Raw genomic sequence first — 19,676 nt, 5'->3', positions numbered from 1 at the left:
TAGATACCTACGTAGGTAGTACACACTTTTTACGTAGGCTGTGATTTCTATGCAACAGGGTGTGAGATAATTGTAATACACCGAGCAGTACACTACCTATGTGTTATAATTAAGAATTTTCGAGAAATACTCAATATTTCTGACTTAATAACTGAACTCGAGACCCCTGGATCGATGTAGGTACCTACCCGATCTACCTATGTATTGTATATAGCCTAAGTATAACTATAAATTATAAAAGTAACCTTGGTATTTAGGTAGATAGGCATTTACTTTCTGTCATAGTCATAATGGCTGTAGATGTAGGTAAAAATAAAATCCATTGCGCATATATCCTAACATTTAAATATTTAGGTTTAATGATTACCTAGTTAAAACTTACGAATACTATACTTAACGTATGATTTAAATACTTAGTAGTAAAATGGTCATCTTTCAGGTTGTACTATCTTTAACCTCCAGTCAATACTCACTTGTAGATAAATACAATTTACGTTAAGAGGAGCAAAAAAAACATCATTCGTTTTGTAGATTTTATTGATTTTTTTAATTTATGGAATAAATAAAAATATTTAGGTAATAAAAACAAAACTTTTGTAACAAGTTCATATTCGTGGCAGTGACTATGTTATTGCAGTCTTTGAGATCTTGCGTGATCACTGATCAAACTTTAATTATTTTGTAATTTATTTTGTAGCTTACACTTTAAAATTTATTGTTAAATAATTGTTTTTAACATAGTCAATGTATAACAGAAAAAGTTTATAAAATATAAATTAAGTTCTTATAATATGTGGGTTCGATGTCCGCCCCTTAGAAAGCAGCAGCTGAAAAAGAAAATTCAAATAAGGAATTTGCTTGTAGCTTTGTTTTTGTAACCTAGCTAAGTTGCTGTAACTTATCTAGGTTACATTAACTTATGGTGATAATACGTTTACGGGACATAGGTAGGTACACAAAATATTGTAAAAAACATGTATTCTTTTTATTAACATGTAAGTAAGTAAAGGTCTCATTTTTTCTTGCTTAGGTTTTAGACTCTTACCAACTCATACTACTCTCTTTTCAGATAACTCTAATCAGAGCGCAGATGAGAAAAAATGAGACAAAAGACTTTGAAAGTCTCACGCCGTGACCGTGAGTAGGTATACATATATTTATTTATTTATTTAAATTAAACATTACTTTCGATCGAAAACCAAAAAATATGTACAAATACCTAAGTGAAAAATGATTTGTTAAAATTGATAAATGCAGGTTATATAGTTTATTTCACGGATTCAGATCGAAAGCCTTAAACTCTACTCTAATAGGTACCACTTTCTCTTTTAAACTCTTTTAATTCACTTCATGGATATGGTATAATAATTGAAGTGGTTTCGTGGTATGTATAATCCTTAAATTAACTTATATTATTAGGTAGGTACTTAATTAATTAATGGTTTTATGTACAGTTTGATTAGGATTTATGTGTGTAGTAAGAGATTAAGAGATGATATTTTGTGCATCCTCGCATCCTTTTGTGATGATGTTATTCGGTCTTATGCAATTTTATTTGATGATTTGATGAATGACTCCAACAATGATCCAATACCTAAAATATGAAAACAAACGATGTGAACAGGAAAATATAACATAATATGTTCTTCACAACTAAGTAAGGTGCTTAAAATAAATGCTGCTAAAATTAGACATGAAATAATTCTCGTGAACTTCAACTTGCAATGTGATAAATAAAAATGTCGGTGGTCTACTTCCATCAACCGTGTGGCTACCACGAGTGAATAGGAACAACACGTGAACAAGACAATAGGATTCAAACTACATTCACTTGCACGACGTACAGACAGATACCTTATTCAGTTTGCATGTTTTATAGACTACGCATGAACGGTAAAGTCTTGCTTAGATCATCCACGGTGAACTGGTCTGCCACCATTAAATCTGCCGTGATTAGAGATAAAAGTTAAAACATTTGTAATCATTTCAGACGTTTGCTATCCATCAGCTACTTAGGTATATAATTCAATGAAAACACGCACAGTTTACAACAACCATAGCGCGTCCTAAAACTTCTAATTAGTAGAATCCATAATGAATAGTAACCAACCGCAGTATCTCGTTGTCACACACAATTACACTGTTATATTGTCATATCGTAGTTAATAAATGGCGGTGGTAATCCATGTCGATGATTAAATAGTTCAAGGCCAATTTGTACAGCTCAGATTGAAGACATCAATAAAGCCTCAGAGTGACGTTTTGCGTATTTACAGCAACCCACTAACCTAACGGCCTGATCGGGTGTTTGTCCCAAAGGAAGGTGCGTTTGACTGGCGACAGGTACGAGTCACGGATGTAGGAGGGGCTGCGGTCCCATCTAGCCAGGGGCTTCAGCTCCGGCCAGTCGTACCAGAAGGGGTCCCGAGTGATCGCCGAGATTGGTAGAGAGGGGCTGGGGTTGAAAATGTCAGCCCATGGCCTTCTTCGGAGTCCACCAGCGTTGTACAGCGGTGCACCTAGACGCCACAACTATAACGTTTAATGCCGGGACAACAGACATACAACAGCTGCACTTCGTCATCGCCCGCCCAAACAGTGTTAACAAGCAAGCGTTCAACACAGCTGCGTGACACAGTCAACACTTATGTCTTAGTTATTTAAAAGTCCCACGTAAATTTAATCAATAGGTAGTATATATTTTGATTCTGTATTTTGCTTATCCTTAGTCCTATAGTTTATTGGATTTAGGTGCGTATTGAATGCAGTAATAATTACTCTTTTAATATTCAAACCATTTTAAAAACTTTACAAACTTTCAAGTCCTTCTTGTACTAATACTTAAACTAACTTTTTGGACTTTAATATATTGCAAATGAATACCAAGTTTCAATAAAATTGGTTCAGTAGTTTCCACGAACTCGGACTTGAAAGTTTGTATGAAATCCGCGTAGACGCTCTCAACAACCATAGTGTACGTTTGCATTATCCACCTATAACAATTGGTAACACTTAATTACTTGAAAAACATTAGCGAACCGAGGGACTCTTAAATAACTGAACTTATTAATAATGTTATTGTAACTACAACTAAACTAGTGAATATTAATGATTAAAATACAATGTGATTTTTTTTCTGCTTATGCCATGCGATTGTTCAGCAGTAGTGTCATGTTATGAGAAAGAACACATACACTCGTCGAATAGGACTTCATAGGGTTGGTACATTGTTAAACAATATTTTAATATCTACCGACAACATCAAAGATTTTGTGAATAAATATGTCGTGTTTTATTATTCACTAGGAAAATTAAATCGACAGAAATTAGAGGTAAAACGTAAAGACAGGTTATTATTAACTATAGATGCTAAGTCTCACACAGCTCTGAAAAATTAGGTGCCTTTACACTGCACTGGGGCTTTGGACGTAGAAAGTTTGGTTTTCTGAACACAGAAGAATTCAATAACCCAGGTAGTAGAGTGGATTATGACGAAGATACAGGGTGGGGTCTGTTGCCCTTACCGTCGGCATCGTATGCGACTTCGCAGTCGCGCGGTGGGCTTATCCTCGGCTTCACCGGCGTCGGGGACTTCCCTCGGAGCGAGCGGTCAAAACCTGCCCATTTTTCGGCTTCAGAGAAAAATGGGTCGTTTTTGAACGGGTCCGATATCCTCGCCGGCCACGCTCCTTCATGGCAAGTCTCATAATCAATACCACTCTAAATATTACACGTCGGGGATTGGTTACAAAATCCGTTTACCTCGTTGATATATAGACACATAAGACCGGACACAAATATCATGTCTCCTAATATACATTGTAGAGTGTAGTGTTCTTGTATGCCGAGCATGAATACCGAATACGTAAGTAACATTCCGGAGCGAATATTGCTTTGCTCATATTTACAATGCAGCTCATGCAAACATGTTCGTTTCAAAATATTGATGCATGAAAATTTCATCTCTGTTTCAGACTGGCACACATTTCTATGAAATAGGCAAGTACCTACCTACTATGTTTTAGTATGAGCAAGTTCTCAGAAGTATAATGTAATAGCTACAGATATAGACGGCAGAAATGTGTGGCAATCTCAAGTACCTACGTCGGTTTATTAAAAAATAATTTAGTGCCAAATTATAGATCATAAATATGTCTAAACATTAAAAATTACAGTGGAGAGGTACTAAACTACTAAATCAAAACACGGGTTGGTCTTTTATGTTTTAATATAAAATATATCGTAGTGTTAGTGAAATGTTCTTAAAACTTTGTACTATTCAACAAGTTATGGGAAGTATAAAATTATTTCTACATATCGTAACAAAATAATACAATTTTAAATTCACTCAATAAGAAAATGTCGTTTTGATGTAGGTAATTTTTACAAAAGGATGTCAGATTTTTATAACGTAGATGTAATGCATCAATTCAAGCTACTGAAGCTCTATTTATTTACAATTTTGAATTTTGAATGTTTTATTTAATACAATGTACTTAGGTGGTTAATTTATGTACGAAGAAAAGATGGTCTGGTACCACTAGCTTTTATTCGGTACCAATCTTAATAAGAATTAACTTACTTAGGTAGGTATTTCAGTTAATGTATAGCTTCTTGTTTCTTTCTGGACATCTTCATGTCACACGTATACGATTCAACAATGATTGAATCTTACAGGTGAATGGAGTCCTCTTAAGTTCTTACAATTATCTGAATCCACGTGGAGAGCTATGTCCGGGATATTCCAATTAGAATGGTTACCTTTACTAGATAATTTACATTTAACATAATTGGTATTCCGTCCTTAGCCTACGACATGGATCAGCAAACGGCCGGGATTCGCCTGTACTTTATTTACAATAACAATCAGTCTATCTCAGACACGAAAGACGACTACAAATAAGTTGTAGAAGTAAAACTTGTACAGATAAACCGCGGCAGCGCTTATCCTAGCTTATCTTAATTTGTTCGTGCATAGAGTTGTTAGTATTTACCTGTTCCCCAGTGGGGCTTGCTGTCGGGCTCATATTCGATGCCCTTTAGGCTCTTGGGCTCCAGGGGTGCGGAAATGGGAGCGCTAAGGTCGGTGATGGGGTATGCCCGGTCCTTCAGGTAGAGACCGTAGCGAGAGGGGTACAGCCTGTCGATAGCTGCCAGTCTGTCGAGGTGGTCCTGCCACGCCTTGTGGGCATCGAAGGGGTCGACGCCTCGTCGGACGCGCCTTGGTACGTGGTAAACTGTCAGGGGAAATATTCAACGTTAATGTAGGTAATATACATAATATCTATGTATTACACGATTCAATGACAATGTATTGGCTTAGGAACAGGTTTATTGACGTCCCGAACCAAATTCTATGCTCATGTTACTTTTATTTTAAGTATTAGTTCACATAAACATAGGAACGAAAACCAGCGTTCACTGCCATTTCTGTATTTAATACCAAGACTGTTTAAACACTGGATTCGTCGATAGAACCATTGAAGAGAAAACTGACAACATCATATTTTGTAAACACTCTTAAAGAAACACTGAAAATAAATGTAGAAAAATCAAGTGTAACAAATAGGTAAAGAAAAGTAAATAGATAGACCATTTATGTATGGCAATTTCAAAAGAGACAACATAATATTAACATAATGAAAGGAAATTACAAGTAAATTATTTAAAGGTAAGTACTTACAATTAAGTTAGTAATTTGTTAGTGGAGCTAAGCTTTATATATTTTAACTTGTGATAATGACGAGGGACTCACAGTAAATCATGAAAGTTATTCATAGAACTCACCTCTACATCAACTTTCCGGGAGGGCCGATAAAGAAATCATTGTGGGCTTATTAATTCTCAATTAGTATTATAAAGGGGTAAATAATAAATATGTATCACCTGACAAATGCTAGAAGATCAAGTTACAGCTAGTGACGTCGATATAACATTCATGGATTTTGAGTGTAATGTTATGTAAAGAGAGGTGATTTCTATCAAATGATACATGCGTTGTATTAGTAAGTTGTAACTTGCACAAGCAACAACATCGATACCAGCCAGTACATATATTGTAATGATAATGGAAGCTAATATTAATTATACACATTTACAATGTAAATGACTGTACATTTTATAAACAATTGATAACGTGAGATATCACATCACATATTCTAGTACAAACTATCGCGTATTACGACACTATAAACCATAGATGCGATCTTCACTATGACTATGGAATAAATACGAAACGACTAATATCTCTAGAATCGAATATATGATTGTATGTAGCTCCATGTAATGTTAAATCGATTCAACTAATTTAATCTTCGAGCTGATGTCAGGCAGGACATCGTCTTTCGTTCATGATAAATTCTTTATTTATAATATAAAACTTTATTACATAGTAAAATATAGACGGTAGAATAGCCCGTAACGATTTGTTATAAAATCATTATAAAATGGTTTCTTTTGTTTTTGTAAAAATGGCCATCATTATTTGATAATGACATGAGCTCGCAATGTGACTATACATTCTTTATGTAGTATATTAGAAGTCCCGAATTTTAATCTATACTCTCCCGGAGACGTTTTTTGCTGAAACAAAATGTTGATACAGATTCTAGGACTGAAGTCAAAACTGCAGAACTAGAATAATAATTTTCTATTCATTATAAAACAACTGTGAGGAGTGTGGGTCACTTTTGTATTAAAGGCTCTATTGTAAAAGTTATTATAATTCTCACTATGTACAATATTATTCAAAGCCGAAAATAAATGTAATATTTACAGTGAACATTTTAGCATTGCTTTCTGAAAACTAGTTGTTATTGACTATTGTAACACTTTTTACTTTTATTTCTAGGCAGACTAACTCAGTCGGTCAAAGGAATCGCCTTTGATTGCCAAATTGAAGTGTCAATGTGAGTGATGCACTTGCCAATTGATTACCTTTTGAACTGTTACCAACAGGTGATCTATCAACATTCATCTATTTTTGTTTATGAAGCTTTACAACTCAATTAAATTTTCAATTCGGTGGTCAATTAGCAAGTCGGTTAGTGTAGCTTGTGTGTTGAGTGTGTTGTGGTGTGGTATGTATAGGTACAATATTATACTAACTTGGCCTGTACGAGTCAAGGGAGCGCGCGTAGTTGTGGGCATAGATGGGGCGTGGGGAGTATCCGTAAACCTCACGGTGGACGGGCAGGTAACGGTATCCGGGGACGGTGATCCTCTCAGCGGCGGCAACGGGGTCGTCGTAGATAGACTTGGTGTAGGGGTAGCTAGTGCTCAAGAGCTCGGGGAACACGCTACGGCGGCTGGGCCTGTATCTCTCCTCGGCTCTGATGTCTTCCGATCCTGGGATAAAGGATGATAGTGTTCTGTACTGTCCATAATCCACCAACCCGATCTTGGAGTCAATTAACAATGCTCACAATTATGTGAAAATTAAACAAAACTATTTCTCATGCTTACCTTTAAGAGATCGCACGAAGGATTGCCAAAATCTGGCTTTCTTCGATGGCGTCTCATTTCTGCCAATCATTTCTAAATGACTTTTAAACATTTTGGCAGTTTATGTCGTGCTCGTGTCTGTAAAAAAGTTTATCTCTGTAAGTAATTGCATCATTATGAACAGGTTTACAAGTCCAGCAAGAGTTGTGTGATCTAAGTGTGGGTAAGGTGAGCCATCAATAAATCTAAGGGTAACCTTGAGATTGGCAATATACGTGTTTGAGAGATGTGTCCAGGTGACATAATTGAGTACAATAGCGTGCTCGTGCCTCGTAAATAGAGCAGTGACGTACGCAAGAGTTAGCAGCAGGGCCGCAAATAGCCGTCTCGGTGGCTGGCTCGTGTCGAATGGCCCGTGGACTTGGACACACGCCAATCTAACTGGTGTCGAGGAGAAACTTGAAAACAGCCGTTTTTACTAATGTCTACTCATTGCTCAGCTATTTTCGAGTTTGTGACGACCTTGTTGCGAGTTACGATGTGGATAAGTCAGCGGCCTGCCGCAATTTCTAATTATGTAAGCTTCGAGCTAAGGTATGTGAAGACGGATTGATGCGGCAACGACGCGACCCTATTGTATTTCACGGCTGTATGTCGAATGTTTTTTACTTTTGCAATACTGAAATTTACTTAAACATTCTGACTTTTTGTAACTGTAAATTACCTACATTTAAAATACATAGTAGGTATTCATGCTTGGAATCATCATGTTTATGTGTTAATCACCGTAATTACACAAACATATACAGGAGCTAACAAAACATGAAATCGGTTACGTAGGTAGGTAGTTTATAAACGATAGTAAATCTATTTTTCACGAAGATCTCTGGATTTTGTTGAGTTTATTCATTGATGTGCGTCATTGGTTTAAATTTAGTTGAAGAGAAACAACATTTATCAGCTTTTCAGTTAAGATCGACGTTTGTGTAGATAACAGCAAATACTTTACGAACTATGGAATGCACATCATATTTTATGTTCAATACTGCAAACAAATATTCGCCACTATTTCGTAGATAGGCAAATTGAAGGTTAGACGAATTTTTATTCGATACGTTAGGAAGAACCGATAGAATTCAATTTAACCAGAACCGATATAATTTCAAAGTTAGTAGAATTTCGATTGCCGTCATAAAAATAACTCTATATTTCTCGATTAGGTACCCTATATTATATAATTATGTCAAAATAGTAAGCCTTCATTACTATCCTAGTGTTATCCCGGTTGCTTTCTTTCGGGGCATAGGTTCGCTGTTCTGCTTAAAAAAAAATAAGGGTTTCAATATATTCATTGTGTCAGAAAAATATTTTTTCAGAGATTTCTACTCATTTTTCAATGGTTCAAATATTTTCTAATTAGCAAAATAAATGTTGCTAAAAATATTCAGTAACATTCAACGTTAAATCATTTGAGAAAAGTGAAAGGTGATCTGGCACGATTTTAATTAATGGTTGTTTATATTTAATGCAGTTAATTTACAAAGGATATTGGGTTAGGTCAAGTATTGTCCCAATTTTGAAAAAAAAAAATATGTATTGACTAGTTTTAAAAGTCCTCAGAAACCACATATCAAATAGGTACCTTTATGCGAAAACAAAAATAAATTAAGAGGTAGATAGGACAAATCGTCATTGGGTAGTCTTTTATTCATTTTATTCAATTAAATATTCCGTATCTAGTAATAATCAAAAAATAAATTCAGTATGTAACATAATACCTAAATGGATGGCATAATTAAATAGGTAACTATTGTCAATAGTAACTATTAACCAGTTATCTTTTTTTTTGTCTACTTGATTCGTTTTTACACGATTCCTATTATCAGGATGGATCTTAGCTACCCACCTGATTTACGAATTAGGTCAAGACTTAAGGCCAATGTCAAATATGTTTTGCTACACACATTTCCATAGTCCATTCCATAGTACTACTACTACAGCAGTAGGTGTCCTTGGTATCTCTATAAAAATCTATGGTATTTAGTCCAGACTGAAATTGAAGGTTAAGTATGTAGGTATCAGAACGAGGTGGACTGGCCGTTAAAAAAAAAGCTAGTCGATTGTGAAACGGTTACAAAAATACATGGAGGCGCGTCGATTTGGCGGGATTGCAAATTTGGCGCGGGATGAGTGTGGCTGAAAATAGGCGCGCGCGCGGCCGGATCGGATTCACAGCATTCCCGGATCCGGCGCATTGTCGCAGGCACAGGTGCGCCGGCACACGTACTACGGTGACTTATGTAGCCACACACACTACGTACAGCTGCATTTAATTAATGACTTTAACATGTCTATGACAAAATATTCATTAAAACTGCGACTGTTTTGAGAAATTCTAGGATAGTTTTCAGTATGAGGACTCTACGAATTCACTGAAATCAGGAACTAAAAGTTTTAAGTAAAACATAATATGTCAGAGTCAATTAACTACGTTATAAGAAGAACTGCCATCATAAATCTTTACGCTTAACTTAGTTAAACGTCTATTTTTTTCGACCATAGTTATTTAGCTACAGTCTTTGGTGTCGATAGGTTAATTTCAGTATTGTTAAACTATAACTGCAACGTATATGTTTGAATTAACGTTGCTGTTATTGTTTGTAATATAAAAAGCAAGCTGTATATTAAATAAATGCACTAAGAAACTCTTTCCAATTCAATATCTAAGAATCTTAATCATTTCAAACGGTTTATGATTCATGTAGGTATTATATTGAACACTGTTTACCAATGTTTAGAAAATCCTTGTTGAAATGATGTTCTATTAAACAAATATTTATAAATATTTTCACCAGTATATTATTTTATGGTTCACTTTCGAATAACGTGGTATTGACTTACGTGCTGCTGAACAAATGTTACCCGGTTATCTCCGCTTATCACCCGCGAGAATACAAACTAGACTTAAGTCAAAGTCGCGAACCGAGTGAGACGAAATCGCAATTGCGCAACTTTAGAGCGAGATAGCGCTACGAACTTTGGGGAGTCATGATGCGCACGGCGAACACCCCACGTGGGGTACACTTGGCACAACCCTTGCGGACTTAGCGATGAGACACTGGCCAGTTTCTTACCGATTAAATAATGGTCGTTAAATAAATAGAGTTGTGTGGTTTCGTTGACGAGCCGACGTCGAGTGTCGGACCTGGGCGGGCGCGCACTGGCCGCGGCGGGCGCGAGCCACACTTGCCGGCCGCCCGCCCCGCTCCCGCCGCCCGCCCGCCCATACCATTCAATAAACATTTTATTTTGCCCGTGTTTTACTACTTATGTGCCTACATTGGTTCCCGGATGCTAACTTTTTGCTAGTAACTCATGTAATAGAATCATAAAACATACGAATTCATTAAATAACAACCTGCTACTACAAAAACGGAGCGGAAAACATTAAGAAACAAACCGCTTAAAATATGAAACATTAAACTAGTTTCAACTAGTTATAATAATTTTCTCTCATACACTGAAGTTCAACAGAAAACTATTTTTTCATATGTGGTCGTCGTGGAATTTTCATCTATCGAGACTTTATTACGAAGTTTTGATCTGATATTTGCATAACAAAGAATGTTTCGTTTATTTATTGTTGTATTACTTCATCTGAAGTAGATTATTTTGGGAAAGCGATTAAAACCTCCCACATGGGATACTCAGCGTAGATGGGTGTGCTGGTATGTATAGTTCGCATCGCCCGTGAAAGTACTGAAATAGCGGCGGTTACAGCGTCCACCTGAGATTATCCAACTTTGTGGGTGATTCAACTTTACGTACATTCCACGCTAATGAATCTCCTTTGTTTATAGACTCAGGTATGTGATAACTTTCCATTTGAACTTTTTAAAAAATTAATTACCAAAGATTTAGCATTTATTTCAGGTTTTAGTTTATCGAGTGCTAACATTTAGGTATGACTGTGATGGTTTTAGGTTTGATCTTCAATCAAATGATATAAAACGTTCTTACTGCTGTAAGAAAGCTTGAGTTGAGTCATTTAATGGTTACTTAACCCAGTCCTTGGCAAATCTTTTTACGGACCAAAATCGTTACTAAGTAGCAGTTTAAGTTATTCTTAATCTGAGTGCAGCAGTTAACTTTTAAGGTTGAAAACTTTCAGTATAATATTATACTGTTACAGTATTTTAGTTACCAGATTTTACTTAAGACTTAGGTAATCAACCCACACCCTTATGGGAACAGTAGTTATATGTATATTATAAATTTCACTTTATTTTGATTTCATTAGTAGAAAATTAATAGACAAAGTTAATGAAACATTATTAAAATGTGTGTAGCTTTGAAGTTTCTTTTTAGCTGTTTTAATTTTTGTATCAATATATTTTAAAATTGTTTGTACCTACCCTCTGAGTGTAAGCTTTTATATGCTCACGTAATATTACTTGAAAAAGTTACAATAAGATATAGGGGTAAAAAGCTTTATTAATTTCTAGATGTAGAAAATTAGGTATTATTTAACAGTCTGTTTTTAAAACGTCAGTGAAATACAAATATTTTCTTGCCTACGGTTTTATAGACTCCCAAATAATATGTATTAATAGTAGATATATGGAATAATCCCAATAACTGGTAGCTATAATAAGAATTTATAGCTACCAGTATATTTTAAAAATGAAATTGAGAACTAGATCCATACGAAAATCTAGACTAAAGAATATAGATTTCAGACGGAGCAATCGACGGGCAGGTAGGCAATAAAATTCCGAAAGAGTTATTTATATATTACTCCAGTTACTGCATTCCTAAATATAGATCTCAATGATATTTAAATATCATCTGTTCTAGACTTTCGACTTTTTAATCTGTGTAAAACGACGTCATTACTATATCATAACAGGATGTTTATAAAGTAGACGATTTAATTTATTACTAGAACAAAAAATGTTTGATTCCATTTTGTTTATTAGTAAGTTTTTATTTTGTGATATATTTCCACACACAAGGTCGGCGCCATTGGCGACAAGTGACCTCGTATCAATAACTATTTTTATTTTTTTAAGTAGATGCTATTTTTTTCCAGCGCAATTTCTTTTACATGCCTATCTAATTAGTCCTCCATATTTGTGCAAAGTTTTAAACACTTTTTATAAACTGTTTTGAATTAGAGGCATACTATCAGAATTTTCGATTTTGAATTGTAATTACTACTAGACTACAACACGTTCAATATAAAATTGATAGAAAATTCTGTTGATCTGTTGGAAGAGCCATAAAGCTCGTAACTAGTAACTCATAACTAAGGAATTAAAGATCATAGTTCATCTATTAAACACACAATTATTCGAGTAAGTGTACTTTGATTCTCGTTAAAATTATTCAGTTCAAACTGTTTAAGCTTAAGTTCCCAGAATAATGTAGTTTACTGGAATATTTCAATCAATATTTGTGCAGTCACGTTAATGCTATTAATTCGCCAAAATGTACGCATTACGTACGACTGTTTTTCTACAAAGGCTGCTTTTGTAAAAAGGTTTAAGGACTTTAAAACGTGGAAGTTCTTATCTATCTAAAAATAAAAAGTGAAAAAATCCCATTAAAATAAACAATTAACCTTCGGACCTATCTCGTTAGCGTAAACAGATACTTTGATCAGATATTTTTCTTCTCGTTTTCCTAATATTTATATCACGTTTTACACGTGCCTAGTTTCCAGGGTTGTCACTTCGAATGCTGGAAGAGTTTCTTATACGTTAATGAATCATTTTCTAACTACTACTAAGCCTCTGACGTCGCCATAACTACGTAGCATGATGGAAATATTTCATTGAATGAAACGTTTTCAATTTCATTTTTACTATTGTTGCTAGTGTCTCATGTGTTTACATTAGATAACCCTACTTATTTAGGTATGTGTGTTGTCTGGCTGTATCGCGTCATACAACCCACGTGCATCACCCTCAAACATCACGTTTTATCGAATTTTGGCCCGCATTCAACTGCTTTATAAATAGATCTGCTATAAACAACTAAAGATCAGACTTTAAAACAACTTCCGATGGAAGGCATATTCTATTTCCTCAGCTGTCACGAGATGTCCGTCCTCATACTAACATTGCGAAGCCTATACACTTACCTCCCGAGTAATGGATTTTTTATATAAAGTTTAATATTATTATCAAGTTAAATGGCTGTAAGGTCTTTGCCCTTCAACAAAGAAGTCCAAGCTATTAATAGGCGGGAGATAGAAACCATCCAGGTTGACCTTGCCACTTATTATAGGACAATCCTGTGACATTGTGACCGTCAGAGAAGGTGACGGTGGGTATATATTGGGAGCTTGAATTATAGCCACGTCTGGTTGTTTACTAACATTATAATGTGGCGTTGTGAGTCGTGACAACTATACTTTAGGTGGAAATAGGGTAAAGGTACATTTAATTAATTTACTTTCAAAATGCATTGCAGAATTATTTTTTCAATTGCATCTAATAATGAATCTGTAAGAGAGACTTTTAAAGCGATTATCCCTTACATCGGTATTAATAAATAAAGAAGGAATAAACATTGTAGTGTTCATTTTTATGTGACAATAGAAGTTACAAAAGAAGAACAAAGAAATGAAAAAGAAGGAAGCTACCTAAAAGAATCCATATAAGTTACCTGCTATCTTAGAAAAAGAAGATCTCAGTTCAAACTGTTCAAAGCAGCATGTTTCCAATATTCACATTCACCTCAAATACCATATTATTAGCATACCTACAAAATGGAGCATACTTATCGTAAATTTCTTCCTTTGTTAATGCCAAGCGAGATTATAAGTCTGGCCTAAAATTACTACGAGCTGTTCAAACAAACAAAGCGTATGGATATTATTAGATAGTTTGTAGTTGGGAACTTCGGCGAAATCTTGAGAATTAAACGTCTGGGAGTTTTTAAATTGAGGAATACTTGTAATACTATTGTTTACGATGCTGCAGATAACAGATATGAAAAATAATTAAGTACTCGGGTAAAAAAACTACAAACATATGGACTGGTAGTAGGAAAACCCGCTTACGTTTCATTAAGAATTTTCACCATAGTTTCAGTGTGTAAATCGTGCAAAATAAAGTGAAACAGCTGTTAATACTGCATACAGTTGTATTGATTATGCACTAAATTAAAGAGTTTCAATATAGAAAATTGAATGTGTATGTAAAAGAAGAGTTTCAGTTATTGCTTAATCGTCTTATTAGAACAGTCTAGATTTATATAGAAGACAAATAGGTCCTAACAACAAATAGCGTACCAATCATAACTGTTCATATTAATTACCCACGCTGCTAATCCTACTAACAAAATATGTGATCTGGCAGTAGTCTCTACTACGTCCCCAAATAATTTCGCTTTTAATCATTTGCATCCGATCCCATAAATCAACGTATATTCCTGAAGGTAATTCATTTTTAGTAATTAACGAAAAATAAAATAAATCTCACTGTCACTTCAAATAAATTGTTTTGCTAAACATAAATGTCCTAGTTTCGTCCTAAAATGTCGCGTTACTCATTAACATTGAAGTTTTTTTGGTGTTTTCAAGTTCATATGGGGGTGTGAAGGGTGAAATGTTTTTGGAACTTCTTCAGATTACACAGAAGTGTTATGTGATACACGATTTTATATTTAACTTAAACATTTCTGAATATTAATTTAGATATCCGTGACCATTAAGGCTCAAAGTTGCTCATTAAACTCATGCAGTGGCTCGCAATTTTTTGATACATTTTCATGAAGCGTATAGTCAGCGACCTTCCTAATCTATCGTAGTATCGAAACGTATAACAGTGTGAACACACCTTACGATCAGTTAGCGACACCTTGCCTACAACTATCTTCGTGAACGTTTGTGATGCGATGACGACATTCATTTGTTTTATTTATACTCCCGCTCTCGTACTAGAACATATTTCTATCACCTTAGATTCCTAGATCCAACTGATGTAGCCAAAACGTTTTAAATATTAATGATGTTACCTACATGTTGTTTGTCGAAAATAAAATAGTAATTATAGACAATTACACGGGACAATTTATTATTCTCTGTGGCTATCGCTATTGTACACACAATTAATGCCAATTATATTATTGAAACACTAATGATTCATTATTTAGTCTGCAAAGCTTTGATTAATGGTGAGATTTGTTTTTTAAATGGGAACAAGGAGATCAATGGTAGAAATTGGGTCACTTATCTAATTAGATAATAGATTTAAAAATACTAAGAGGATCAACCTTATGATCCTGAAAAGTTTAAACACGAGGTTGTTAAGTACACCAATTGAGGCATATAAAATTCTCACAAAATACTCTGTCCCATAGTTTGTATGTCCTTGTCGAATCGTGTCCACTTGTCCAGCATTAATTTTGGCATATATTAGTCCGAAACAATTATAACAAACCAAACCAAAAAAAACAGGAAATTATAATAAATTAAAACGAGCGATCCATGAATCCAAAAGTACCATTTGATTAGCAAATGTGTTAACTAAATAAATTACGTGTGAAATACAATTATTCAGTTAATAAATAAAAATAAAAATACATAGAATTCGTAACACTATCTCAGAAAGTTTTATTCAGATGTTTATCCGTTATGACATAATATTTTGGCAACACCCCCGTACTGAAGACAGATGATTTCTGCTAACGTAATACAAGTAAAACATTAAAATTATCCATAAGTATTTTTACGTAAAATCAATGGTTAACACATTGAAAATGGATATGAGAAATGGAATTCTAAATTAACTAAAAATCACGATTTACTCAAGTAAATTAATGGAGAAAAGCTCCACTAGTTTCGGGACTCTACATCATGAGCACTAGGCTGCGCTACGTCACCGCGTCTGCGCGCGTTGCTTATGATGAAGAGTCCCTCTGTGACTCGAAACTAGTAGAGCTTTTCTCCATTAATTTACGTGAGTCTAATTTTCTATACATAGGTTACGATTTACCATGCAAAACTTAATTATTTTTGCAATTATTCAGTCATGAGTGAGTATTTGCCGACACGACCAAATTCAATGCTACATAGAGTAAACTTTGCAATAGAAATAATGACATGAAACAGAAATGTAAACAGCACACGGTTTGAAGATATAGTATCTGTTGACACGTGAATAGACAGGTTTATAGCAAACTTGATCGCTACCTTGTCTTGTTTACATAGAAATAGAAAGAACTGGTGAATTAGAGTAAGAAAATTTCCAATATAGTAATCTTAAACGGTTTATTTTAGTGATGATTCAATCATCAGATAAATGGAGTGGACAAATCACATGCCCTCTTTTATGGCTTTTACGAGCTACGAAAATTTTCATATTTTCTTTAGACGTTGGTCTTAAACGTTATTTTACATCAATGCTGGCTATTAAACTATATTGATCATTGAAAGAATGGTATGAGTTAAGATCAAAAGATTATTTAAATCTTTTATTATAAGATCAAACGATTATATAAATCAGACTGCCTCGTTGGTCGAGTAGCCGCAAATGCGACTGCCGGGCGAGGGGTTTCGGGTTCGATTCCCGGATCAGGCGAAGTATTACTGGACTGGTGGTAGCACGGAGTCTAGAAATATGCCCGGCTCACCACCTTTTACATGGGACTCACAACATATATTGTGAAAAGTCGGTGTACAGTGGCATTACGTGCCATAATGTGCACTGCCTACCCCTTCAGGTTTTAAAGGCGTGTAAAATATACTACCTATTATACGGTTGTTCAAATCGTTTGTTAACCGAAGAGACACTTGATGCAACTAACTATTTTCAACTAAAACTATAATCCCAAATAGCGCAACTGTTCATTTCACTATCAATAAACGTCTAGCAATATTTGTTTACAGCAATAAATCATCGTTTTCATTGCGGAACGTGTACTTCGAGACATGTTTCAGGAACCCTACAGATGGTAATTATGCAGACGTATAATAGACAATAACATGCTTCGAACATTTATCTAGAAGTTTCTAAGAATAGTCATTTCAATCGCACTTACTCTTGGCGGAGGCCAATCTGAATTCGTATTGATCTGAGAAGTTATGGCAGACAATATAACATGCCAATATTGATGAAATCGTTCGGAATGTCTTGAAATAACTGTTGTTATATATTTTTTATAACTTGATATTTGATACTTGGTGTAAAGATCTTAGTTTCAATTGTATGAGCAATACATTACGGAATAAAATTAATAGAAATGTAAAATAATTTAATATCGACAGTATTTAAAAACAGTTAGTATATCCGATAAAATAAATTGATAAAGAAGTTTTAAGAAGAAAATTTGTGACGAGTTTTGGGCAAGTAGAAGGTACAAACAAAATCGATAACGCATCTCTATATTGTTTTCTAACTACCTAATACTTTTATGACGTGCTAGAACAGAACTTGTTGTTAGTAATCTTCATACTTAGTAAACAATATATTTTTTCAAGGAAACTTATGTCCATTAATCGCAATCGTTTGGCAATATGTAACAATAATTCTTCTTCCATATGTGGCACCCTTAACTAATACGACATGATGATGAAACTCATTAAACGTCCAATCCAATTACTACTTCTATATTCTTAGTAAACTCATGTGCTTGTACACAAGTTAATTTATAACACAAGTGTGTTTACATATATGTATGTAAATAAGAACATAAACTACACAATCAAATAAATTCACTATTTAATATCTGCAATATATTTTCGTAGCACGTAGCTGCTACGAATAATTACGTTGCAATTGCAATGTAAACCTCTTCTTACACTAAGTATTGTAACTAAGAATAGAAATTCTTGATAAATTAAGAAAGTGTGCCGAAAAGTTATTGTTAAATTAAAAAAAAAAATTCTTGTTAACACTTACTATGGGAAAAATCCTCTGGTAACTGCACTCGTAGACGTATTAAGTAGATATCTACTCTTGCACTTTAAAAACAAATAATAAAATACTTTGCAATATGAATATATTAATGCTTAATCCCCAACTGATAAGTCTACCGTCCGCTGAATATGATGATAATTGAATGAAGATGAATCTTCGTGGATCCAGGAAGAAAATGTAGGCAATAATATGTTTTTAGTTTATAACCTTAGCCTTGTGTAAAGCCGCTGAACAGTTTCGTAAAGAAAACAAGGCCAAATGATTGGCGTAATGATTTTTAGAAACTGCTTTCGTTTTGTGTATTATGTATCTTTATCTATATGTCTCCCACAGTAGACTGAGTGGGCGCAAGCGCGTCTGCTCAACACAAGCTTACAGATTTGATGCCTAATTTAGGTAAGCGTCTGCGACAGAGCAAATAAATGTGAACAATATGTGTAAAACCATTTGTAATGGGAACGGCTGCAGAGATTTTTACAGAACCTTTTGATTTTCAGTTATTTTCGGACTGATATCCTCTCACAATAAGTATTAAAATATAGGATAATGTTTGAAACTATCTTTCTTTGGCAAAAACATTGATAAGGCAGGTGGATCAGTGCATCATAACCATTAACCATTTTGTATGGTACATATATTATACACATTTAAAATCTGTATGTGTACGCACAGTGCACATACAAAAACAAACATCATAATTTTCACTCTACACCTGTCAATGTATCGGAAGCTGTCACTGTCATTTAATATTAATGAAAGTCGACATTTGTATTAATGTTTATTTGTTTTTGGCAACACTGAAGTCACGTGTGGTTTAGAATAGCGATGACGGGACCCGTGTTTAGCAGATACGGATTATCATCATGATATACGTCCACAGTACACAAGGAGCCAACATCTTGCATGAAAGCTTACATTATATGTTTAACGATGTCGTAGCTGGAGTTATTATCGTTTTATGTATGTACTTTATTGTTTACATAATTCATGACTGAATAACAAAATTAAACTCTACAATGCAACACAAAGTAGTCATAATTGCTAGTCTAACATGAAAACTAGAAGTAGCTTCTAACCTTCAAAATTTAACCTTTGAAGATCATCTTCAAATGCGCGCTCTTAATGAAATCAGACATCAAGTTTATTTTAGTCGAGTTTCCAGCGCTTAAACACAAACTGGCTATAAATGACGACATATTACATTAAGTGACGTCATAACTTTCAGTTTTGATCTTGATTGAACCGCATTACTTAGCACTCGGACACAGCCAGTACAGGCGTCTGTTTATCCGGCGCGAGTGACGT

The 19,676-nt window shown here is 34.6% G+C and overlaps 1 protein-coding gene across 19 annotated transcripts; it reads right to left on the bottom strand.

The window, feature by feature from the left end:
* Window positions 1-519: 519 nt before the first annotated feature.
* LOC118281905 (uncharacterized) lies at window positions 520-18,526 on the bottom strand. 19 transcript variants are annotated; one of them, XM_050694410.1, is made up of 8 exons: window positions 18,354-18,377; window positions 7,465-7,581; window positions 7,108-7,347; window positions 4,995-5,237; window positions 3,525-3,689; window positions 2,289-2,519; window positions 1,855-1,944; window positions 669-827 (listed from the first exon to the last, which is right to left on the bottom strand). In XM_050694410.1, exons 2-7 carry the CDS (start codon window positions 7,553-7,555, stop codon window positions 1,874-1,876), a joined length of 1,041 nt encoding a protein of 346 aa, XP_050550367.1. In that variant the 5' UTR covers window positions 7,556-7,581; window positions 18,354-18,377; the 3' UTR covers window positions 669-827; window positions 1,855-1,873. The 19 variants fall into 19 exon arrangements, with proteins under 19 accessions (XP_050550371.1, XP_050550369.1, XP_050550370.1 ...); XM_050694408.1 differs by lacking the exon at window positions 18,354-18,377 and adding an exon at window positions 10,578-10,745; XM_050694409.1 differs by lacking the exon at window positions 18,354-18,377 and adding an exon at window positions 10,345-10,485.
* Between the last annotated feature and the right edge of the window lie 1,150 nt (window positions 18,527-19,676).

Source organism: Spodoptera frugiperda, chromosome 6, assembly GCF_023101765.2.
Source record: "Spodoptera frugiperda isolate SF20-4 chromosome 6, AGI-APGP_CSIRO_Sfru_2.0, whole genome shotgun sequence".
In the NCBI taxonomy this organism is placed as follows: domain Eukaryota; kingdom Metazoa; phylum Arthropoda; class Insecta; order Lepidoptera; family Noctuidae; genus Spodoptera; species Spodoptera frugiperda.
The sequence above is the reverse complement of the archived record's forward strand: the minus strand, read 5'-3'. Positions and strand labels throughout refer to the sequence as shown.

Bases quoted from the DNA above. Each gene is read 5' to 3' on its own strand.
- LOC118281905 (XM_050694410.1), bottom strand. From the start codon at position 7,555: ATGTTTAAAAGTCATTTAGAAATGATTGGCAGAAATGAGACGCCATCG. The intron at 7,348-7,464 runs GTAAGCATGAGA...CCTTTATCCCAG, and splicing joins CTTCGTGCGATCTCTTAAAG to GATCGGAAGACATCAGAGCC. The intron at 5,238-7,107 runs GTTAGTATAATA...TTCCCCTGACAG, and splicing joins CCTTGACTCGTACAGGCCAA to TTTACCACGTACCAAGGCGC.